The sequence below is a fragment of the Grammomys surdaster genome, unplaced genomic scaffold, assembly GCF_004785775.1.
Source record: "Grammomys surdaster isolate TR1022 unplaced genomic scaffold, NIH_TR_1.0 126313, whole genome shotgun sequence".
NCBI classification, from domain to species: Eukaryota; Metazoa; Chordata; class Mammalia; order Rodentia; family Muridae; genus Grammomys; species Grammomys surdaster.
In genome coordinates, this window is record NW_021621113.1 from 10,468,530 (window position 1) to 10,493,350 (window position 24,821).

General features: G+C 44.2%; 1 protein-coding gene across 5 annotated transcripts in view; it reads left to right on the forward strand.

Annotated features, from left to right (window-relative positions):
- Usp48 (ubiquitin specific peptidase 48) overlaps window positions 1-24,821 on the forward strand; it is a 64,052-nt gene that overhangs the window by 35,638 nt on the left and 3,593 nt on the right. For 4 of the 5 annotated variants that reach the window (XM_028759560.1, XM_028759562.1, XM_028759561.1 and 1 more), the window contains exons 15-25: window positions 388-459; window positions 4,468-4,592; window positions 4,686-4,808; window positions 5,095-5,156; window positions 6,359-6,469; window positions 8,719-8,849; window positions 9,138-9,244; window positions 9,697-9,801; window positions 15,733-15,888; window positions 20,295-20,420; window positions 22,708-22,756. In XM_028759560.1, the coding sequence (XP_028615393.1) occupies window positions 388-459; window positions 4,468-4,592; window positions 4,686-4,808; window positions 5,095-5,156; window positions 6,359-6,469; window positions 8,719-8,849; window positions 9,138-9,244; window positions 9,697-9,801; window positions 15,733-15,888; window positions 20,295-20,420; window positions 22,708-22,756 (1,167 nt within the window). Of the gene's footprint in view, window positions 1-387; window positions 460-4,467; window positions 4,593-4,685; window positions 4,809-5,094; window positions 5,157-6,358; window positions 6,470-8,718; window positions 8,850-9,137; window positions 9,245-9,696; window positions 9,802-15,732; window positions 15,889-20,294; window positions 20,421-22,707; window positions 22,757-24,821 lie in introns of those variants that run through there. The other variant, XR_003710279.1, reaches the window with a different exon arrangement.

Consider the following 24,821-nt stretch of genomic DNA (forward strand, 5'->3'; position numbering starts at 1 on the left):
CTTCCTTCCTTCCTTCCTTCCTTCCTTCCTTCCTTCCTTCCTTCCTTCCTTCATTTGTGTATAGCCCTGGGTGTCCTGGAACTCGCACTAGACCAGGCTGGCTTCAACTCTTCATTTGTTGAATAAAGACACAGGCTAGGCCATCCCCCTTAAAGTCCTGATCTTTCTGTGTTCATTGCCCCCAGTGTTGGGAGCACAGCAGCCTTATTTCATAACTTTTCAAAATCATTAGCTGTCATTGAGGTTTCCCCCTTTGCTTCTAAGGAAAAGGAAAATCAACCCTTTGTTGACTGATTTCAAAATTATCTAAAGTTTACTTTAAGTTGTGCTGCTTTGACTTGTGAACTACACCAGCCAGAGCAGTAACTGTCTGTTCCTTTTGATTAGATGAATCAAAGGAAGAAAAGAAAGAAGAAGAAGAGGAATTAAATTTTAATGAAGACATTCTGTGTCCTCATGGTAAGCCAGAAGCTTGAGTCTGTTGTCAGTTTTGCATCAGCTTCCAGGGGGTTGTTCTACACTTTGCCTTTGGTGGTAACCCTAATGGTTTGTTTTGATTTTTAAGATATATATATAGTCTGGGTTGGGTATCGGTATTAACTCAGAGTTCTTCTCCCTGTACCTCCCAGGTGCTGGGTTTATAGGTGTGTGTCAGAACACCTTCCTGAAAGTGCTTCATCAAATATTTGAGAACTTAAAATAGCTCTCAGAGTGCCAGTCTGCAGTCCAAATGCATTTTTCTGTTAGGTTTTACCTGCTGCTTTTAGAAGTCAATGTGGGTTCTTGGAAGTATCGCCGATTAGTGAAGTTAATTACACTTGCAGGAGCTTTGGGCTTCTGTTTCTTTTCTTTCCTTGTTTGGAAAGTATATCCCTGTTTTCCCTGTTGGACCACATGAAGGAAGAAGGCTCAGCAAACTGTCTTGAGTGTAGAACATGCTTACCCATCTCTGCTCTGTGTCCCCCACCCAAGGGGCAGAGCTTTGAATCTTGTTAGCCTTGTGGCTTAGGTTTTTTATGTGTGGTTAGAGAGGACATTGATTGTAGGATCAAGGCTGACAGTTAACCATCTTGTAAGTTTTTAAATCAATTTTTGTTTGTTTTTTGTTATTTGTTTTTGAAAAAACTGCATAGATCTGGCTTAGTTTCAAGGTTAAATTAATTAATCCCTTGCCTCAGCCTCTTTAGTGCTGAGATTCTAAGTGTGCAACACTGGGTAAGATTGAGTTTTTTGTTTTTTGGTTTTTGGAGACAGGGTTTCTCTGTATAGCTCTGGCTGTCCTGGAACTCACTCTGTAGACCAGGCTGGCCTCGAACTCAGAAATCTGCCTGTCTCTGCCTCCCAAGTGCTGGGAGATTCAGTTTTTTAATCTCATTTTAACCTTTGTTTGCCCTTGGCCAGGTCTGTGTAGACAGTTCTGTACATGTGTTTTAAAAATCTTATTTTTTTCGCACACATCTTTGTGTGAGTGTGCATGAGCACAGGTGTCTGCTGAGGCCAGAGGCATGGCAGCCCTTGAAGCTGGAGTCCCAGGTCGTTAGGCTGGTGGATGAGTATGCTGGAATCAGGCTCCAATCCTCTGCAGAAAAAGTATGTTCTTAATCTTCTGGTCAGGGGCATACTTTTGTGCAAGTGTTAGGGCAGAAGGCAGCTTCATAGTGTCGGTCTTTTCCTTTGTCCTTTACATGATGATTCACAGGGGTTGGATTTGGCTTGGCAGGATTTTGTGGCAGGTATCTTATCCACTGTGCCACCTTTTCTTGTCCCTCTTGTTGGTTCTTGACTTTTGCCAACTTAAGTGTATGCATCCAGTGTGAGTGGGTATACTTCTGTGTGTGATATGTCTTTGAGTGGGTGCACATGTAATAGGGACCAGAGGACAATCAAGGACCTTTCACTTTTTTTTAAAGCATCTTGACTGTGGAGAGAGGGCTCTTCAGTTAAGAACACTTGGTTTTGCAGAAAGATCCAGGCGCGGTTCCAAGCACTGACATGGTTGCTCAAAATGCTTAGATCCATCCATCTGTGACTCCGGTTATAAGGGACCCAGTGATCTCTTGTGTTCATGTGCACCAGACACATGTCTTGCACAAATATACATGCAGGTAAAACACCATGCACATTATATAAAATAATAGTCAGTCTTAAGAATAGAGATGGTTTCTCTTTTTAAAAAGAGTCTTTACTGTCATTGGCTAGCTAGCTAGCTCAAGCAAATCTGACTCCCCTGTGGTTTGATTAAAATGTGTGCCATCACTCAGATCAGGTCAGTCAGGGCTGCGTAATTGAGACCCTGTCTCAAAAAGTAAAAGCAGAAGCAGAGGAACAAATGATGTTGATTGTCCCTTGACCAGAAATGTAGTCTGAAAGGATCCGTTTTGGTGGCTGGGCCTCGAGCGCAATGTGAGAGGAGCCGCTCGAGGTTGTGGCGTGTGCTGCTGAGCTGACTGGGAACCTAACTCCAGACCTGCCTGACTAGAGTTAGCCTCTGATTTTTATTAAATGGTATGTTTGTGTGTTCAGTGTGTATGGGTGTTTTGCCTGTATGTGTGTGCATTACACGTGAGCATCATTGTCTATGGAGGCTGGACGGGAACATTAGATCCTCTGGAATTAGTTACAGGTGGTTGTGAGCTGCTTTGTGGGTGGTGGGAACTGAGCCTGTGTCCTCTGCAAGAGCAGCAAGGGCTCTTCTCCACTTATCTAGCCCCATTGAATAATCCTATCTTATAGCAAAAATTGATTTTTGTATTTCTAATACCCTGTGCATATTTGACTTGTAGCCATTAGAGATTTCTTTCTGCTCTGTAGTACAGGTTTGTGTCAGGTCCTCTGTTTCATCTTGTATTCTTGTTAACTAATAACCTTCCTGCTGTATCGGTGTTAGAGGAGAAAGAAGCAGGAAACACACCTCCCCATTGATACCCTGCTAATCTGCACGTCAGTGCTAGCCAGTTTTGCAGCAGAGTTGAGCCTTACGTGTGTTTTGCCCTTGGAGATAGCATTACATCCCCTGGTACAACAGTTACAGGTGATTATGAGCTATCATGTGGATGCTGAGAACTGGACCCAGGTTCTCTTCAAGAGCAACTGCTGTTAACTGCTAGGCAGTCTCTCCAGCACCTGCACTGTATCTTCAATTTTTTTCTTATATTTTGGGGTTAGGGTGTGCTATCTTGCCACTTCATGTGTATGAAAACAAAGAGTACTTTAAGTAAGTGTTTCTCTCCTCCTGCCTTTACATGGTTGCCAAGGACTGAATTTACAGGTCAATCTAGTGCAGCCTGTCCCTCTGAGCCATTTCATTGATCCAGTAGATGTTCACATTGTCACCTGACTCCTCTGCTAAGTTTATTAGCAAAATATAGTTGTTTTGGAATAGGACCTAGGGTCTCATGTAATGTAGACAACCATTGTTTTGCCATCCCTCCTAGCTTCTTTCTGGGTGAACTCATCCTCCTGCCTCGGTGTCCAAAACACCCCAAGTTGAATCCATCCATGGTTTAAGCATTGTTTTTCTTTTTTTGGCTTTTTGAGACAGGGTTTCTCTGTGTAGCCCTTGCTATCCTGGAACTCACTTTGTAGACCAGGCTGGCCTAAACTCAGAAATCCGCCTGCCTCGGCCTCCCAAGTGCTGGGATTAAAGGCATGTGCCACCACCGCCTGGCCCACACAGGCTTAAGATAGCCTTTCCTAGAGGTTATTCAAAGGACCAGAAGGATTGGGGGGAAAATTAAGCCAAGATTATATTTTGTGTTATTAGAATATATTGATCATGGCAGAGACAGTCTTGGTAACCCAGGTGCTGTGCTGCCTCTCATAGATTCACAGTCTTACTCTGAAATGTGGCTGTATTGGGAGAATACAATGCTCGTTTGTTTGTTTGTTTGTTTGGTTGGTTGGTTGGTTTTTGTTTTGTTTTCCAAGACAGGGTTTCTCTGTGTATGTAACCCTGGCTGTCCTGGAACTCACTCTGTAGTCCAGGCTGGCCTTGAACTCAGAAATCTGCCTGCCTCTACCTCCCAAGTGCTGGGATTAACGTTGTGCACCACCACTGCCTGGCTAACAAAATGCTCTTAACCCCTGGAAGAACTCAGATCCTAGGGTGGGTGGAACCTGACTACAATGAAATTAAACACTTAGTGTGTATGGCGGCCTCATTGTACTCATGCTGATTCTGCTGCAGCTCAGCCAGTGCTGACACTAATCATGAACCAAAGAGGTGTCTGAACAGAAGGAAAAGAGACCGCCTGTAGATTGCATCAGGATAGGGTGAAAAGTGCTTTTGATTGAGCCTCAGTCTCCTGAGTTCACTCCCCAGGGCCCACAAGGTAGAAGGAGAGAGCTGCCCCCGCATGTGTCCTCTGACCTCTGCACAAGTGCTGTGGCACTGCACACACAGCGAGATGGATGTTGACTTCTTTTTCACCCCTATTTTTAAGTAAATTTTTTTCTCTTTTAATTTAGGGGAGTTAAGCATATCTGAAAATGAAAGAAGGCTCGTTTCTCAAGAGGCTTGGCGCAAACTGCAGCAGTATTTCCCAAAGGCTCCTGAGTTCCCAAGTTACAAAGAGTGCTGCTCACAGTGCAAGGTGCACAGCTCCTAATGTCTATGGGAACAGGGAAGGAACGGGAGGGGCTCCTGTGGTCAGTGGGAGTCAGCTGACTGCTTCTGTCTTTTTCAGATACTAGAACGAGAAGGTGAAGAAAATGAAGCCTTGCATAAAATGATCGCAAATGAGCAGAAGACCTCACTTCCAAACTTGTTCCAGGACAAAAACAGACCGTGTCTCAGTAACTGGCCAGAGGTACTGTGATTGCCTCAGAGAGTCTCCAGCTTTAAAGGCCTCAACCAGACTTATGTGAGGTCAACCTGGCCTCTTCCTGTTATCCTTCACTTCCTTCCCTTATTGGGAGACAGAGAAGCTCACTAATTCCACTTTATCGCACAACCTCAATATTAACAAGGGGTTTGTGTTGCAATGCTGTGGTTCTTGGTGGGTATGATAGCTCACATCTGTGGCCCTGGTGTTGTGGGAGGCTGCGGGTACATTGTGTCAAAGCTAACACTCTGTTTGTGCTTTCTGTTTCCAGGACACGGACGCTCTCTATATTGTGTCGCACTTCTTTTTAGATGAATGGCGGAAATTTGTTAGGTAGAAATTAGAACTTTCTTGTCATCAATTTTTGTGGGTTGACTGGTATTTATTTTAAAACTCAATGGATTCCACTTAGCAGTCCATTCTTGGTTAGTTACTTCACCTGGAATACATAGAAAATCATTTCTAATAAGTTATACAACTAAACCGAAACCAAAAATTTAGTAATGTTCATTTATACATATCTCTAGTTTTTTTGGTTTTTGTTTTTTTAATGTGGAATCAAGTGTAGTTTTGCATGCTTTTAACCTCAGCACTCAAGAGGCAGAGGCAGGTGGATCTCTGTGAATTCAAGGACAATCTGATCTACATAGTGAGCTTCAGGACAGCCAAAGCCACACACAGAGTAAGACCCTGTATCAAAAACCAAAATACATAATAAATAAATGAATAAAGAAATAAATGTATATTGCAGATTATGGAGGTAGATGGCTCGTTGGTTAGGAGGACAGAGTGTGAATGTTTAGATTTGCAGAACCCATGCAAATAGAAGCTCACCTGTAATTCACAAGGCAGAGCCAGGGTTCCTTCAGAACCAGCTTCCTGGTTGACTAGCCCATATAGATGAGCGCTGGGTTAACTGAGAGGCTAGGACTGAAAAAGATAAAGACTCCTGCTATCAGTATTGAGTTAACCACATACATGTGATATGTACCAACCAAGTACACACATGTAAACATACATGCATATACTCCTCCCCCACCCCTTCTCTCACACACATACATACCAAACAAAACCTTTTTTCAAATTAAAATTGTTCAAGTGTGGTGGCAAACAAATCCTAGCACTTGGGAGGCAGACACAGGCAGATCTCTTATGATTTTGAGGCAAAGCCTGGTCTTGTCTACATTCTGAGTTCCAGGATAGCCAATATGGCACAATAAGACCCCGTCTGAAGCCGGGCGGTGGTGGCGTATGCCTCTAATCCCAGCACTTGGGAGGCAGAGGCAGGTGAATTTCTGAGTTCGAGGCCAGCCTGGTCTACAGAGTGAGTTCCAGGACAGCCAGAACTACACAGAGAAACCCTGTCTTGAAAAAACAAAACAAAACAAAAAAAACAAAAACAAACAAAAAAAAAACCCTGTCTGAAAACAAACACCAAAATAAATGGGTGGGTGGATAGGTAGGCAGACAGGCAGACACAAAGACCTCTTCATGAAGTAGTGAGGTTGCATTTATTCTCCGTCTTGTTTGAATAGAAAGCCTGCAAGATCTACTCCTGTGTCATCAATTGGGAACGCTGCCCTTCTGTGTCCACATGGAGGACTCATGTTTACATTTCCTTCCCTCACCAAAGAAGACTCGAAACTGTGAGTTTCTTCTCTTTGTGTTTCGTGTCTGTCCTCAGCAATCAAGTGTTGTTAGAGGATTTCCATTCGGAATACGCCACCTCATCACCATATTCCTTCTAGATACAACCTATGGGTGTGGGCATGTGTCTTTAAAAGGAGATGGGTTGACTGCTTATTCAGTCAGGATAAGCAGCTACCAAGGGAAATTTGTCCGTTCTTCTCCCGTTGTCAGCATCATTACCACTCACATAGTCAGATTAGGCTAGGTTGTATTAGGTTTTTGCTAACGGAATTTAAGTTTCTTCAGACTGATTTTTAAATCATAAAGATGCTGAGATATCTTTATTAATCAAGATTTGCAGATGAGAAGTAAGTTTATTCCTCTAGTTTAAAACTCTGTGCTTGAGTATTTAACAGAGAGCGTTGTCTGTATCCTGCTGGTAGTGGAAGCCTTTTTTTCTGTGATAAGAGTCAGTATTCTTAGAGGAGTGGAAGTTGGGCAAGAAGTCGGTTGAAGGTGGTGGAGGAGCCGAGAGGCTTCATAGCCCTGCTCCTTCAGCTTCTGAAGTGTTTGTTGGGTGTTGGACATTATCATAGAGGAATGGGCCTTGACTGATACTGGCTGAGGTATTGCAGTTTTGGTGTATCCCATTGATTTTTGGAGTATTTCTCAGTGTAATGGTTTTGTGGGCATTCAGATGTGGCAGTGGATCAGACCATCGGCAGACACCCAACAGTGACCAGGCTTGGCCGTGGCCGCTGAGCTTGTTGTTGCAAATTGTCATATTCAGTCCATGTTCCATTGTACATCACATTCGGATTGAGAAGTGATTCTTTAGCACACGCACACACCCTACCTTATGAGGTGCCCAGTTGGCTTCCAGCACCAAAGTAATGTCTGTGCTGACCAGGTTCATGGGCAGCTCCTGGCTCCTCATAAGAGTGCTGGCACCATGGAGCTCTCAGTGAGCCATTTATCTTCATCTTCCATTGGCCAGCTACTGCATTCTCAGATTTGGAGCTTTCCTCCTTTTGAATTTCCACTGCACTGTCTTCTTGGCAGTTCCTGGAGCACATGCTGTGGTTATTATGAGTTGTCTTTGCTGCTTTAAAAGCCCATAAAAAGCATGGTGCACGAATTTGGTTTTTGTATAACATCACTTCCATAGTACAAAATAAACATAAAATTGATGGCAACTAATAAGTCATTAGCAAGAAACAAGTAAGGTTTGTGCTGCAATTGTGGGCTGGAGAGATGGCTCCGCAGTTCAAACTGTTCTTCCAGAGGTTCTGAGTTCAATCCCCATCAACCATATGGTGTGGCTCACAACCATTTGTAATGGGATCTACTACCCTCTTTGGTGTATCTGAAGACAACTACAGTGTACTCACATATATAATATTTTTTTTAAGTATTAAAAAGAAAAACTGTAGTTGGTTTTGCACACACCTAACCGTTATCTTTCTACATCTGTTAACCTTTACAGAGCAGGAGGCTGGCCCCTTTAGCACATAATAAGTAAATATAAGGAATTCAAAATCCCCTGGGATAAAGATGGACTTGTAGTTTCTTTATATTTTAATGTTTCTAGGTTATTTAAAGGAACTTGGTGTTTATCTGTATATAAAGTGACACTTAGAAACAGTATGTCTAAGAGTTGATGATATAACTGAGTCCCTAGAGAGCTTGTGTAGTGTGTGCCAGGACTTGTTGATCCCTGCGTGGTGGTATAGGACTGTTATTCCAGCAGTCAGTCAACTCAAGTACAGTCGAAGGCCCCAGAGTCCTTACCTTCCTTTTTATTTCCATTTTCCTCTCACTTTCTCTGTTTGAATTTGAATCATCTGTTTTATAAAGTCTTAGATTTAAAAGATCCATACAGAAGCATAGACAGGACAGTTCTGGGTCAGCCTCAGCCAATTGTTGAGACCTCTGCTTAAAACCCAAAGCAGAATTGAGACATTCATAGTTGAATGTATTTCAGTTTTTAATTGTATATCTAGTGTTTTCTAAAAATGGCATTACTGTGTGCATATCCCTCTTGCTAACTTACTTCACTCAGGCACTGCGGGCTGTCCCCTCAGACCTGTTCATACTGCTTCCTTGCTGCACTGCTTTCCTGTTTGAGGCCTTCCCCCATTGCGTTAGGTGGGTGGTGTGGACTCTGCTGTAGGGTGTTGGCTCTGTTGATCTCCACGTGTCTTAAGGCATGTTGTTTGTTGTTTTTTTTTTTTTGTTTTTTGTTTTTTGTTTTTTTTTTGCACAGTATAGCTCTCATATGGCCCAGCGAATGGCAAATGATTCAAAAGCTCTTTGTTGTGGATAAAGTAATTAAAATCACAAGAATTGAAGTGGGAGACGTAAACCCTTCTCAAACACAGTATATTTCTGAGCCTAGTAAGTCTTCACGCTCTTTTTTGGTTCCTTTCATTAAGATCTAGTGTTTAAGGGGGAAGAGGAGGGTCCCTCAGTTCTGTTTTCCTACCTAATGTTAACGATGATGCGGCCCTTCAGGTGCTTCTGGCAGACCTGTTGGCCGCCGTCATCTGAACATTGCGTACAGATAGCACATGGATATCCTGCACTTGCATTTGCATGCAGCCTAACATGATGGTTCTGTGTATGCTGGAGTAGCTGATCAGGTTTTTGCAATGATTTAGTTGCTTCTGCTTTACTGTTTTCTAGATCTCTGTCCAGATTGCAGAGAAGGTCTGCTGTGCCAGCAGCAGAGGGACCTTCGAGAGTATACCCAAGCCACCATCTATGTCCACAAAGTTGTGGACAACAAAAAGGTACCAGTTCTCCTTGTGGCCTTGACTAGGAGAGGTGGGCTATCAAATCTGACCACTAAAAGTTTAGTGGGAGCATCGTTAGCATAGCAGCTTAGGAAAGTGAGGTCGGACCTCAGCCTTTAACTGAAGATGCAATAGGCGGTTGATCCTTCTGTGACCAGTATTGGCTTTGGAAGTCAACTTAGTTCTTTGAACGTCTATCAGTTAGACTCCAGGGTAAAAGTTTATTGTTTGATGTTGGCTCCTAAATGCTACAATAATCAGATGAACCCCCCCCCCAGATAAAAGTAAATAAAGGAACATATAATTCACAGGGTTAGACTATAAGAAATTAAAGAGCATTGAAGATAGTTCTTGTTCCTGATCCACTCACATCTCACAGGCCCAAGTCCTGCCCCTCTACTGCACACTCTCCTAGACCTGACTCCTCTTTCTGCTCCTGGTGTGTTCAGGTGATGAAAGACTCTGCTCCAGAGTTGAATGTGAGTAGTTCTGAGACGGAAGAAGACAAGGAGGAAGCTAAGCCAGATGGAGAGAAAGATCCTGACTTTAATCAAGTATGTATTGCAGGACTCCATCATTGTGTCCGTAGCAACTGGCTTCCTTCTCTCTTCCATGGCTGGGTATTGTTCTGGGTCCCTCTCTACTTGTTCTACACTTTTGATTCTTCAGTTTTTATAGCCTGCTACAGCTAATATCTTGCCTTCCTCTTTAAAAAAAGGGGGGGGGGACTACATTTCCTCCAAAGTTCATTTTTTTTAGGGAAGAAGAAAAAGTAACTGTGGTGACAAACATCATGTTAAAGCACATAGACGCATTGATGAATGGGTGTCTGTATGTAGGTCTGGGGCCAGCCTGGTCTACCCAGAGATTCCTAGGACAGCCTAGTCTACATGGTGAGACCTGGTCTCCAAACAAACAAATGAAAAGTGCTGAATATGACTGCTCATGTCTAAGACCAGTGGAAGGCTGAGGCAGGATTGTTCACCCGTGCCTTTGAAGCCATCTTGGCCCACAATGAGGCTAAGGAGAAAGGGGAGTTGTTTTTTGTTTTTTTTTTTTCCCCCTTGTGATAGGTATGGTGACACAGAGCAGTTCTGCTTTCCTGAACTGAGTCAGGAGGATTAAGAGTTTGCAGGTGCTACTCGTACAGAAGACCTGGGTTGGGTTCCCAGCTCCTTCCCACCTCAGGCAGGTTAGCTCCATGAACTCTGGCGTGTGCTCAGTGGAAAAAGGCACCAGCCAGACCTGATGACCTGAGGTCGTTTCCTAGGAAACTCACTGCAGGGGAAGAAAACCAAGTCCTCCAAGTTATCTGAGACCCACAGACATGCCTGTGCACACAATGAATAAAATGTAATTAAGATATTTTTAATTACGTGTGTTTGGGTATTGGTATATGTACACTTGAGTTTCGCCGCCCTCCCTCCGAAGCCAGGTCTTGGATGGCTCAGTGCTCCTGGGAACTGAAGTCGAACCTCTGCAGGAGCATTCTCCTACCTGCAGAGTACTGCTGCCTTATCCTAGGATAATGATTAAGTGAAATTTTAAAAGCAAAATATGCCGGGCGGTGGTAGTGCACGTCTTTAATCCCAGCACTTGGGAGGCAGAGGCAGGTGGATTTGTGAGTTCGAGGCCAGCCTGGTCTACAGAGTGAGTTCCAGGACAGCCAGGACTACACAGAGAAACCCTGTCTCGAATATATATATATATATATATATATATATATATATATATATAATTTTAGGCTGGAATGAAAATATTCATTCTGATTCTCTCGTGGTAACAAACTGGACATCTTTTTTTTTTTGTTTTGCTTTTTTTTTTGTTTTGCTTTTTAAGTTTTTTTCAAGACACTGTTTTCCCATGTTGTCCTGGCTGTTCTAGAACTTGCTCTGTAGACCAGAGATCCGCTTGCCTTGGGATTAAAGGTTTACACTGTCACCACCCAGCCTGCCAACTGGGAGTTGGGATAAGTGGAGTGAGGTGATACTATTAGTCCTTCCGTCTCCACCATAATCAAATTTCTACTAAGATTGGCTGTGGGGGCTGCAGAAGATGGTCAGTGGAGAAGCTCTGCATCTTGAAGAGTGCCTGAGCTTGCAACTCAGCACTGTCATTGGGCTGCTCACAAGCCTGTGATCCCGTCTCCTCCACTTTATCTTAAGTACTGTTCCACTCAAAGACCCTTTTCCTGGGTTTTCTTATTTTGCTTGCTCCACCTTGTGTTTACAGAAGGTATGTGCTGAGCCACATTTTTTTTCCCAGTTCACAATCTCAGGGTTCGAGATGTAATCAACTGTCTAAAAACAAATGAAGGGATGGTTTCTATTAAGGTTTCCTCTCCTTCTGTGAAGAAACTCATCTTAATAGGAACTGTAGGAGTGCACTGAATCGATGAGTATGTAGATAAGCTTCAGCTTCCTGGAAAGCAGACCCACCACTGAGTTCCTTGCATAATTCTGAACCTTATATATTTTAAAGCTATAAAAAACCAGATGCATGCATCTGTGCGTGCAATGTGTGCTTGCGCAGATGTGCCCAGGTACCCAACGAGTCCTGAAGAGGGCATTGGATTCCTGCAACTGGAGTTACAAATGGTCATAAGCCTCTTAGAAATACACTGGGAACCAAATTCGGGTTCTCTAGCAGAGCAGTAAGTGCTTTTAACCTTGGATCCAGCTCTTCAGCTGCTGCACCTCGCCTACAAACCCAATACCCCCCCATTTGGGGGGTGTCTTGTTTTTATAATGTAGCCCTGGCTGGACTGGGCTCAGGTTCACTGAAATGCCTTTGTCTCCCTATGCCCCTTCTCCAGCTCTCACATCTAGCTAATGCTAATTCCATGGGCTTTCTTTCTACTTGATGTTTTACTCTTAATAACAGGAATATCTTTATCCTGAGATCTGGATCATGTTGGGCTGGAGAGATGGCACAGTGGTTCAGAGCAAGCACTTAACTGTTCTTCCAGAGTCCTGAGTTCAATTCCTAGCAACCACGTGGTGGCTCACAGCCATCTACAGATGAGATCTGGTGCCCTCTTCTGGCATGCAGACAGAGCACTGTGTACATAATAAATAAATAAATCTTAGAAAGTCTTAAGTCTTGATCACCCCAAGGTAAATAAATGCTGCTTGTACTTGCTGGTGTGGAAGGATATGTCATTACTATCTATGCTTTGTTGAAATCTTATACAAAAATAACTTTTGAAAACAACAACAAAAAAAAACATGAATGAGCAAAACAACAGTTTTATGCTCTTCCCTTGGACATCGGGCAGGTAGATTTAGTATCTATCCATTGTTGGTCCATGGCCTCAGAGTGTTCTGTGGTCATGCAGGGCTTTTTGACTGAGGTACCCTATTGCCCTATTCAGATGTTGTGTCTGTTGTCTCTGTCTTGACAGTGTGGAGTCAAGTTTTCTCTGTTGCTTCTTTTTCCTTTTTGAGACACAGGCTTGCTGTGCCACGTAACCCAGGTTGGCCTTGATCCCATAATCTTGCTTGACAGTCGAGAGTGCTGGGATGGCTGGTGTGGACACTTGCCTGGCTGTAACATGGCCCTCTCTAGGAGTTTGCATATGAGCTTCTCTGTTTCCTACTTTGTTTTTCAGCCCAAGTGTTGTTTAGCAAACTGTACATTTTCCTGTGACTCAGACTTGAAAGGCTGACTCTTTCTCTGAACATCCAGTTTTATTCACTGTGGTCATGACCACAGTAGTGTTTTCAGGTGGATGTGGGATTCCTGCTTTCAGTTGTGGATTGCAGCAGAGTTCACATGTACAAATACGATACAGAATGTTAGAGGATTGCTTTTTATGCCATAATTATTTTGTACATGTTATAATTTTCTTCCATCTCCCTTCTCCATGTTTGGATATTGTAATATTCTAGAATGTTTTAAATACTTTTGGTTCAGGGCAGGGCAGGGATGTCAGCTCTAACCCTCTGTTTAGAGCATAGTAACTAGTTAGTCACTGAGGATACCTAGTGTCTTCAGAATGTCACCTCCCCGCTCCTCCTTTTTTTCCTCAGAACATGGAAAGCTGGTTTCACTGAAATAAATCCATGCCATAAAATGAGGCATTAGTGCTCCTTAATGGAGTTGAGCAAATCCCCTTCCCTCCTCTCTAAGCCAGATCAACCCAGTTCCTTCTGTGTTATCTAAAATTCAGGTTAATGATCTACTCAGTAGGTATCACTTAGGTAATTGGAAGCCTTTTAAATCCAGTGACTGGAGAAAAACAACCACCACTATACTGGTTTTAGTGGGTTGACATGGGTTAAAGAAAAATAATTCCAGGAAAAGCTTTTAGATCCTCTTAAAATCAATTTGAAGAGATTTTAGTTGATGCCTAGGACCTTTTGGGTGGGTCATGGGGTGAGGTTGATTATGCAGTGAATACCTTCTGTCTATAGATAATGTCCTCTTTTTTAGTTGGATGTTGTTTTTGTGACTGCTCAGTTCACTTTCCTGTGACTTTTAGAGTCACATGTATGGGCATGGCAGTTGTGGCTAGGTTGGGCAGAGCCTTGCCAGTGGCCAGAGGTCTGAGGACAGTCTCTGCCCTAGTAGCTGCTTTATGAATTGAAAGACACGTTAATAACACGAATGAGATACACGTGTCCTCATCACCTCAGCTGGCACTCGGCAGCATCTTGGAAACCAGAGGAAAGTTGTAGTTATTCTATCTAGATGTAATTAATTTAGAGGAAAATCCCACTTGGTGAACAAGAGAAAGAAATCTTGGCTTTTTATTTAACCCCTCCATGAGGGCTTTGTAAGTAAAGAGCCACAGATACTACTAATGCCAGCATGGGAAGATCACCCACTGCCTGTAAGTTCAAGGCAGACCTACATAATGAGATGCTTTCAGAACAGACCAAAAGATGTCCTAGAACATTTGGCCTCTGCCATTCTCTTTTCTAAAGACCCGTACAGCCTGTATCTTGTGCCCATATATAGTAACTGCTTTTTTTGCTGACTGCTTAGGTCAGTTCTGAATACTTGATCCTGTATATCACAGGGACAAACACAGTTCTGCAGTGCTTACAGTGTGAGAAGCTAGCAGGCATGACTGTGTCTACCAGCTTCCTCTCCAACTCAAAGTGAAGCCACTGGCATGGTCTTCCTAACTGGGTAGTTTTTTTTCATCCTGAGTAGTTTCCATCTAGACCGGGATCTTGTTTCTTATTGGTGTTGCCTGTACTGTGTATTAACTTTTATATAAATTGTAAGTTGGGCCTGAGTATTCATTACGATTTTTTAAACAATGTTTGCAAGAATACTTAATAGTTGAAGCTGAGCTGGGCGGTGGTGGCACACACGCCTTTGGGAGGCAGAGGCAGGCGGATTTCTGAATTCGAGGCCAGCCTGGTCTACAGAGTGAGTTCTAGGACAGCCCGGACTACACAGAGAAACCTTGTCTCGAAAAAAAAAAAAAAAGTTGAAGCTGTTGAAGAAGTACAGTGTCTTGATTTTAGTTTGGTTTCTTGAGTACAGCCTAACCTCTCATTTTACAGTTGGTATTTAGCTTCCATATCATTCCCAAAAGGAGAAGGGGCCAGACGGAGATGTGGCTCTTGGTAGAGTGCTTGCCTAGCGTACAGAAGCCTTGGGCTCCATCCCCAGCCCTATAAGCCTGACAGGATCATGCACTGTGGAGGTGGAGTCATCCAGTGAGTCATAGGGACTTGGAGACCAGCCCCCGTCCCCAAGAAGAAAATATATAAAACATGGAAAATTAGAATTTACTTAGGAAGCTCTATAATCTTGACATTTCAATTTATTGGCATATGTTTGATGTTTTTAAGTGTGTGTGTACAGACATGTACAGTAGAGGTCAGAAGAGTGTTCGAAGCAGTGGGTTCTCACCTTGCACTGTATGGGTCACTGTCCTGGCTATGCAGTGAGAGCCATCGCAGTAGTCCTGGGCCTTGTTTTATAGCCCTCACTTGGCCTTGAATTCAGAATCCCTGCCTCACCTATCCAGTGCTAGGATTAGAAAAGGGGAACCACAACTAAGAATTTACTACTGGTTGTAGGTGAAACTTCTCTCTCTCTCTCTCTCTCTCTCTCTCTCTCTCTCTCTCTTTTTCTCCCTCCCTCCTTCCCTCTCTCTCTCTCTCTTTTGGTTTTTCAAGAAAGAGTTTCTCTGTATAGCCCAGGCAATCCTGGAACTCGCACTGTAGACCGCCTGCCTCTTCCTCCCAAGTGCTGGGATTAAAGGCGTGCGCCACCACTACCCAGCTGAAACTTCCTTTTCTTTTAAATGTTTCTTATACAAAATGTTTAGATTACTTACATGCAGTTAAAGTTGATTTTTTTTTTAACACACACCCATTATATGTGAACCTGCTAACCTCTGTAGAATCTTGAATCCATTGTATTTAATTTACGGGCTTTCAAGAGCGGTTATCGAGTTTCTGTTTGCCCAAAGAAGCTCCTGGGCAGGGTAACCCCATAGTTTTCTGTTTGGTGTCTTGCAGAGCAATGGAAGTACCAAGCGACAGAAGACATCCCAACAGGGCTACGTGGCCTACCAGAAGCAGGCCATCCGGAGGAGCACGCGGCATCGGAAGGTTCGGGGAGAGAAGGCACTGCTGGTATCTGCTAACCAGACGTTAAAAGAATTGAAGATTCAGGTGAGGAGATGCGTGTTTGTGTCTGAACCAAGGCCTGTGTGGATTCCCTTCTATGTCTGTTTTACGTTGTTAACCTGTTTCTTGAGGCTGAGCTTGAATTAGTCCTGCCTACTTACAGTGAGCCAATAGGAGAAGACTTTTGATTTTTTAATATGCTTTTAGGACCCCAAAGTTAAAATAGCACACCCCCTTAAAGTTTTTATTTGGTTTGTTTGTTGTTTTTTATTATAGAGTTTCTCTATATAGCCTTGCTTCTCAGGGAACTCTCTCTAGACCACTTTGCCTCCTGAGTGTTGGGATTAAAGGCGTGCACTACTGTGTCAGGCCATTCATATGAATTGTTTTAAACGTGCATCCAAGGGCAAGGAATTCCTCTTTGTTGGAAAGTTTCAGATCTATTCTAGTGTGGGTTCCATAGTTTTCCAGAGAGAAATACCGGGTCATTTAAGAATGGCCCCGTTGTGTGGATTGCTCTAGTTTCTTTAGGTCCTACCTCACCACTGTGTTTTTAGTGTCACACTCAACATGGACTTCTTTCCCAGATGATTATTGCAAACCACTTTGGTCATTGCAGCCACAGTCCCTCCCCTGCAGCTGGTATGGAAGGCATCAAGAGAGCTAGTCAGTCTCTCAGAGCAGTCCTGATGGTTCCAGGGTAATTTTCGTGGCTAGTGGGTGACTCTTTGACCATTTCATAGTATGTGAGTGTTTTGCCAGGATCTGCTGTGAAGTCTGAGGGAGAGATGCAGCGTTGAGAGTCTCCCTAGGATGAGTCAGATGAGTCAGAAGCTCCTGGCCCACTTTGGTGGTTTTCTGTTTTCTATATGGTTTTCGCACATGCTCCCGTGAGAGTATGTATGTACTCATGCATGTAGAGTCCAGAAGATTTTATTAGAACGTTTTAAGATTTATTTATCATGAGTGTGAGTGTTTTTCATGTGGGCCACATGGGTGCCCGGTGCCTCCAGAGAAGAGAAAACCGTGTCTCCAGTTACATGGAGGTGCACTTATAAAATGGTAGTGAGTAAGCATATGGGTGCTAGGAATTAAACCTGAGTCCTCCTCAAGCACATCAAGCACTCTTAAGCACTGAGCCTTCTTTCCAGCCCCTAAAATGTGTGGAGATTGCAAGACACCGTTAAATAAGTTCCAGTTAGGCTTTTTGGTTTTGATTGGGGTTTGATTTATGCTTGTTTTGTTTTTGAGACAGTGAACCATTATTGCTTTGGCTGGCCTGGAAGTTGTTCTGTGCCAATGAGTCTAGCCTAAGCTCTCAGAGATCTGCCTGCCTCTGCCTCTGCCTCTGCCTCCTGAGAGCTGGGGTCAGGTTGACATAAAACTAGCCACCACCAGGTCCAGTTAAATTTTTTCTCATTATTAGCATGTATGTCTACTATGCCTAAGAAAATAGGGCGATGTGGGTTCTTTTGGAGCTGAATTTAAAGGCATTTGCGGGCCTCTTAACTACTCACTCGGTCCAGCTCATGCTCTTTTTGAGGCAACTTTGCTGTGTGCTCTTGACTGTCCTGGAACTCACTATTATGTGGACACAAGGCTGACTGAAGTCAACTTAGAAAGAACCGTGTTCCTGCCTCTGCCTCTCATTCCCTAGTATTCCTGCTAACATCTTATTTCTTTGCTAGAATATGTTTACACTTATTTGTTTTGTGCATTTATATGCCTTTTTTAAAAAAACGTGGATGCATGTGTGGTGGTGTGGGTGCAATTGTGACTGTCAAAGAACAACCTAGGAGACTGTCTCCTGCCATGTCTGTCTCCAGGGTCACTCTGGGTCATCAGGCTTGGCAGATACTGCCTTCACCCACCGAGCCATCTCGCTGGCCCACTTGCTAGGTTCTTAAGTCCTCCTCACCTCTTTTCTACCTTAGTCTTTTCCAAATTGTTGATTAATCCCCCTGCCCCCGCCCCCAAGACTCACTTGCAAATCAATAAGGTGATTGTGACACAGGCAATTACTCAAATGCTTTGTGATGCTATCAGTAAAAGTTGTATAAGTGTGTTCCAATGGCATGTCTCTAAACCTTGGCAGAAAGAGCTGATAAATTCAAGATGTCCATGAAAACCAATCTGGCCCCTGTGGTTTGAGTCACTGTTGAATCTCCAGAAGCTGACCGCGCTCCCGGTCTGCTGCCTTCATGTGGTGGCCTTCTCTGGCTATGCATTTTTCTTGTTGCTGATATTTATCGTTGTAATTGAGGCAAAAGTACAGGCTTTCTTTCAGGGTGTTATGTGTTCCAGATTGTCCTGAGAACAGCATTTCCCTTGGTTGAACCCTCGGCTCTGAAAATAAACCAGTGTTGGCATAACATCTTCCCTCTGTTGTTGTGCCCTTTGCATCTGAGAAGTCTTGTTTCCATCACCGGCGTTCTGCCTGTCAGTGGTAAACCTCCAGCATTCAAACCCTCCAATTACAAAAAGAGCCCCCATGGACAAGGACCTTTCTAAAGGCTTATGCTGCTCTTATTAGGGATCACTGTTTTTGAAGAATAAATCAAAAAGAAGCAGAAATAACCTCTCCACCTAGGAGCGTGCTACCTGTGCGGAGGAACTGCTTCACAGCAGCAGCTGCACACATGAACACACCACCACCACCACCACCACCACCCCGCTTTCCTTGGGTTATTTCTTTGCCGTGTGTTTCCTCTCATCTCCCACTCTTGCTTCAAAGAGCACTATGAGTCAGACAGGACTGAGAGATCGAGCAGAGGTATGGGATTTCCCCTCACGGCTCTGTGGTCGCTGTGAGAGAGAGAGCATCAGCTAGCCGGACCCTTCCTGCCTCAGCTGTGGGCATGCATGCGGTTCCTGTTGGTAGGGGATCCTTTTTAAAAAGGTTGTACTTCCTCTTCTAATGGAAGATGGGGCTTTCTTTTTGGCACATTGCTTTGTTGGGTGAATAGACACCTGACACAACAACACAAGCATATCGTTGTAAACGCTTTACTATCTGCTGTTGCTTAGGCCCCTTACAGTTGCTTTTGGACTGGAGAGATTCAGAAGTTAAAGACTACATCCTGTACTTATAGAGGACTCAGGTTCAGTTATCAGTACCCATGTGGTAGCAGTGTAAAGCAGTTACTACAGAATACGTTCACGACTATATCTTGGCTGAGTTTGGTAATACACGCCCTTAATCCCAGCAGAGGTTGAGTGGATCTCTGACAGTTGGAGGCCAGCATATCTAAATAGTGAGTTCTAGGACATCCAGTGCTACATACATAGTATGACCCTGTTTCAAAGTAAATATTGTAATTTAAGTAAAAAAATTTTAAGTGACTATCAATTATCTTTCCTGTTTAGAATAGAAAATGTCATTGTTTGTGTGGGAGTGTCTTTTCAGTATTGTCTCTGGATGTTATCACTATCCAGAAATGATTGAAAACCACTATTTATCATTTCATGATAATCAGGGATTGAACCTGGGACCTACCCTGAGTGCCCTGCCACGAAGTCAGAATATTACTAAATTATACTGACTGGCCTTCAACCTGATCCTTCCACTCAGCCTCACAAATGGCTGGAAAAATACAGGCTCACCCTGTCAAACCTGCCTTTAAAAAAACTTTCTGTTTAACTTTCTGAATCTGAAGACATTGAGGAATTATGTATCACTGTGTTTTAGAATGTCAGTCTTGGGGTAATTCATGTGGCCCTTCTCCTATTTTGGTTCTTAGATACTCAGCACTGGGTCTAAGGATACGTGACAGTTCTGAGGTCTGAATGCCACAATCCAGGCTGATTGCTAAAGAGGGAGGAGAGATCTTTAAAATGTCCAAATGGGCCGGGCGGTTCTGGTTCACGCCTTCAATCCCAGCACTTGGGAGGCAGAGGCAGGCGGATTTCTGAGTTCGAGGCCAGCCTGGTCTACAGAGTGAGTTCCAGGACAGCCAGGGCGACACAGAGAAGACCCTGTCTTGAAAAACAAAAACAAAAGTCCAAATGGCTTATTAATTAAAAGGTGTGTGTTTGCTGCTGCTGTTGAGATGGCTGTGGTGCATCTCATGAGATTATAGGTACCAGACAGCTCAAGTCAAAATGGTTTTTTGAGAAAGCATGTACTTGCTATGGAATGATGTGGAGTGTCTACATCAGGGTGAATCTGATGGACTCTGGGGCTGAGCAGCACATTTAAGCTCCGCCCCCATAGACTTGGGAAAGCAACAGGACACTGAAGTGCCACCCTGAGTGTATAATTGTCTCTGTTCTCTGAGCTCCTCAGGCTTAGCCTCCTAGGAACACTCAGCAATGCACCAAGTGGGCTGGTTGCTTCTGTACCCTGGGGCCTTTGGGCTTTTTCTGTGATTTTTTACAATGTGTTTTGTTTTCAAGGGGGTGTAGGTCTCAGTGTTCTCCTGTGTGTAGACTTTGTTTCTTTTTCTTGCCAGATCATGCATGCATTTTCAGTTGCTCCGTTTGACCAGAATTTGTCAATTGATGGAAAGATTTTAAATGATGACTGCGCCACCCTTGGTACCCTCGGCGTCATTCCTGAATCTGTCATTTTATTAAAGGTGAGTAACAGCTGTCCAGCTGCAGCCTCTGGGTTTCAGTGCTGCACGCCTGGGTAAAGGATGCACCGTGGTGGTGAAGGACCTGGGTCCTTGAGCCGCTTGGAGTTTTGCTCTCCTATTATCAGGCTCTATTAGAGATGGAGGGGAGACCTGCACAGGCAGCATTGGGTCTTGTCCTCAGGAGGCTTCTCAGCCTGTAGTGATGACAGATCACCTGCTCACTGATCCTAAGAAGACAGAGCTGACGCCTACCTGCTCTTGGTCCTCTCTGAATTTTTTTTTCTTTTTATGTAGATTGGTATCTGTGCTGTAGGCAGTCAGAAGAGACAGCTCTGCCAAGAAAATTCCCATCTGCATCTGGTCTCTTCAAGTTGTTTTTTCTGTGAAATGGGGCCAGCTACTCCGGACTTTAGATCTCTTTTTCTTTCCATGTATAAAGGGAGGGCAGGAGCCTGGGTCAGAACCCAGGATCAGCCCAGCAACACCACACTGGGTTCACGTCAGTGAGCCTCTTCTCCTTTTTTTCCTTCTCTTTTTTGCTTGCTGTGGGTGCATACATTTCTTTGGGTTTACTTCCTGTACTGTTTTGGAGCAGGGCCTGTATAGCTTAGGTTGGCCGCCTGACGTACATCCTGAGTGTACCACTCTGTCTGCACTGTTCTGTTTTGGACTAGCTAGTCAGCCTACCCTCTAAAACAGAATCAGCAACAAAAAAGCAAACAAAGCAGGTATGGGTGTGTGGCTTCCTCCCTTCAAGGAAGAGCAGAGGGTAGGGCTGTGACCTGTGAAAGGATGGCTAACTCTTGATACTTAAAATGTACATCTGTCATTTTAACAAGGTCTCCTAGCTAGGTTCTTATTGCTGTGATAAACACCACCGTGTATGTTGGGGGAGGGAGGCAGAGGACCACTGCTGACTGATCACTCCTCGTGTCTTTTCCAACCTCTTTGTTTTGGTTTTTGTGTGTGTTTGTTTTGGAGGCAGGATGTCATTGCTAGGATTAAAGGCGTGTGCCATGCCTAGACACACCTGACTTCTGCCACCTAAGGTCATCTGACCAGGGACAGCACCACCATTAGTCATTAATCAAGGCTTTGTCCCTCAGATTTGTTTACAGGCCTATCTGATGGGAGTATTTTCTAAATTGAAGTTCTTCTTCCCAGATAACTCCATCTTGTGTCAAACTGACAAAAACCTGACCTGGACATACAAGTGTGAACATCTCAACTGTCGCCCATCAAAGGCGCTTGGTTATGGAAATTGGTTATTTCAGATACCTTATTGCAAGCTTAGAAAGAAAATTAGACATTTTGGATTTTGGAATTAGAGCTACCCTGTATCTACTTGTGAGGAAGGGAGGGGCTTAAGGAACATGGTTCAGATGCAAAGGAAACCCCAGTGGACTACGGAGGCTCTTGTCCAGGATGGAAATTAGCTTTGGATTTAGCAGGTGTTGAGTGTGTTTTAGAAAAAGTATTCAAGGCCTCCATCCTTCACTCTCTAAGAATTTACTTTGTGACTTCCCTTTTCTTCTTTTTGTCTCTTGGTGTCTAGAAGGACCCTGCTGTGCCACGCTGTGATGCATTTTGTGGTAGAATAAGCCCAGAGATGTCTAACCTGGGGTGGACATGTTTTGTAACTCATCTTCCAGTTCTAATTCAATGAGCTTAGATGGTACAACAAAGCAGGCACCCATGCTAACTCTTGGCTCTACCCAGAACTATAGTCTGCTCAATGTTATTCTAGGCCTGTTTAGATGCTAAATCAGCTTACTGTTTGGTCACCCTCTAGGCCCTTGTAACCTCAGCTCATTACAAGGGTCCTGTAGCTGGGCAGCAGTGGATTCTGGATGGCATTGACCTCTTTTCCTTTGCAGCTACTCTCCCCTTAAATATGGCTACTTCACATCTTTCCATTGAAGAGGCGTTTAGGGGAAGAAAGCAGTGCTCTGCCATTTCTTTGAGTCAAGGAGCCTAGACCCATAGTTGGCAGGGCATAAGTCTGACCTTGGCTCCTCCTGCCCGGTACCAGCTATTTGTACAAAGCTAGGCAACACTGAATAGATGAGGACCGAACAGGTGCCTCTTTTCCACACTCTCCATAGCCGGGAGTATCACTGCTACCCTGAGGCTGAGACACTGTAAAAGGGTGTGGTCTATGGGACAGGCTGTTATAGCAGTACTAATATTGGAACCACCAGCCAGGCTTCAGGGTGATGTGACTTGCCTGCTCCTCCCTCAGCCTGTCCTTCCATGTGGCTCTGAATTGTCTTCATTTGTTTTCTAGGCTGATGAACCAATTGCAGACTACGCTGCGATGGATGATGTCATGCAAGGTAAATACCAGTCTGCTTTCAGGACCTGGTGATGGGCCTAATAGAAAGGGCTGTAGATAGAAGCTGAGGTGCCCTGGGTTTTCATTTTAACTTTGGAAAAGGGTGCCTGCTCTTAAGGTAGAGAGCCTGCCAATGTTGATCATAATGTGGGGTGAGTGGTTGGGAATTATAAAGTAGGGAGAACAGTCACTGTTAACATGAGGAAACTGGAAAAAAGGCAAGCCTTTTAAGGGGTGTAGGAGGTCAAGAGTCTCCTCTTAACACGGGATCGGGGAGCTGTGCAGCTCCAAAGGTGGGTACACTTTGTCCCTCTTCATTTCTAGCCTGTGTGAGAAGCGGTCAGACAGCTCTGCACCCTATGATCCTTGCCACCCATTCTCTTCACGTCTGTGGCACCTTTTGTCCACTGGCTACCTCAGATAGGAGCTATAGGAGATATTTCAGCACTTGGGATGACATGCACTGCCAGGGTTATCAGTGAGAGACAGAAACAGCGCGTGCGCAAGCGAGCACAGGCAACCCAAAGCCAGAAGAATTGCTCTCTAGGGAAACAAGCCAACAGGAGAGAGTAAGTTACTGCTAGGAAAAGGGCAGTTCCTCTCCCAAGACCTGTGGCTCCACTGGTGTCTAGTAATGGACCCTCAGAAGCTTTGCTTGACACCTCATAGTATCAATAGACAGAGTCACCTGACAGTTGAGGACCAAACTGAGGAGGACCAAACTGAGGACATGAAAGCAAGCGGTGTCTTTGGACAAACTAAGAGAATATTGTAGGCAGCCCTGAAAGCTTTAACGTTTGCTACAAATAACAACACATGCCTTCGTTTCCAGCATTGGAATCTGAGGCAGGAGGATTGTGAACTCAAAGCCAGTTCAGTCCAAAAACAAGGTTTTCTATAGAACGTACAGAGGAAATGGGCAGATGGTGATTAGGCCGTATATAAAAGGGCTATTTCTAGAAGAAAAGAAAGAATTCATAGGAATAAAAATTGATGACTCAGGGTATGCAACAGTCAGTGGTGAGCTAGGAGGGGTGCTTTCTTAGGACAGTGGTGGGAAATGCGGGTGATGGGCTGAGCCAGGCTGGTTTCTGGGTCTCGATGCTGCTCACATGCCTGGCAGCATACTGTGAAGGGATGCACTTGTAAAGGGTTGCTACATCAAGAAAGTTATTGGTGACATGATGAGGAAGGACCAGGCATGATACAGGAAGATTAGCCCAGGCTGTGTGGCAAGCAGTGTAAGCACTGGTCTAAATTTTGGGCTGGAAGGATGAACTCTCTTCAAAGGCTACTGGAAGTGATTGCAACAGCCTTGAACAGGTTACTGGATCTAAAAGCAGGTGATTGATGCAGGAGTTGCCAGGCAGAGAAAGAACACATGTGCAGTGGAACCAATGGCAGCCAGGGGCAGGCTTGGTGTTGCTAAGGCGGGGCAGGTGGGAGAAGAGCTGATTGTTCCTCGATGGAAGTTAATCAGAGGCTAAGATATGGAAAGCAGCGAAAACATGTTATTTAAAAAGAATACTGAGCCAGGTGTGGAGGCTCATGCCTGTAATTCAGCACTGTGTGTCTGAGACAGGAGAATTGCCCAAGTCCTAAGGTAGTCTGACTTACATAGTGTGAGATCCTGTCTCAAACGTAATGGAAACAGAGCCAAGAGAGGTGGTTAGGTGTTCTTGTTTTTCTTGTGGAGGATGCAGGCTGCTTCCCAGCTTGGCACACTTGCTTACAACCTTGTGTGACTCCAGCTGCAGGGCCCTGACTCCCTTTTGACTGACATTGGCCCCAGGGATAACTAGGGTCAGAGAAACACATGCAGTCAAAACACTCATACACATGAAAGTTAAATCTTTAAAAAATAAGTTAAAAAGGTAGGAAACTGGATATCAGTAAAAAGAGACTGCTACAATCTCACAGTGACTCCTGTCATGTGGGAGAGGCAGGAGAGAAACACAGCTACTAGAGGTGCCACGAGGTCTTCTCCAGGTGGGCCACATTTGCCTTTCTAAACGTGTGTGTGTGTGTGTGTGTGTGTGTGTGTGTGTGTGTGTGTGTGTGTGTGT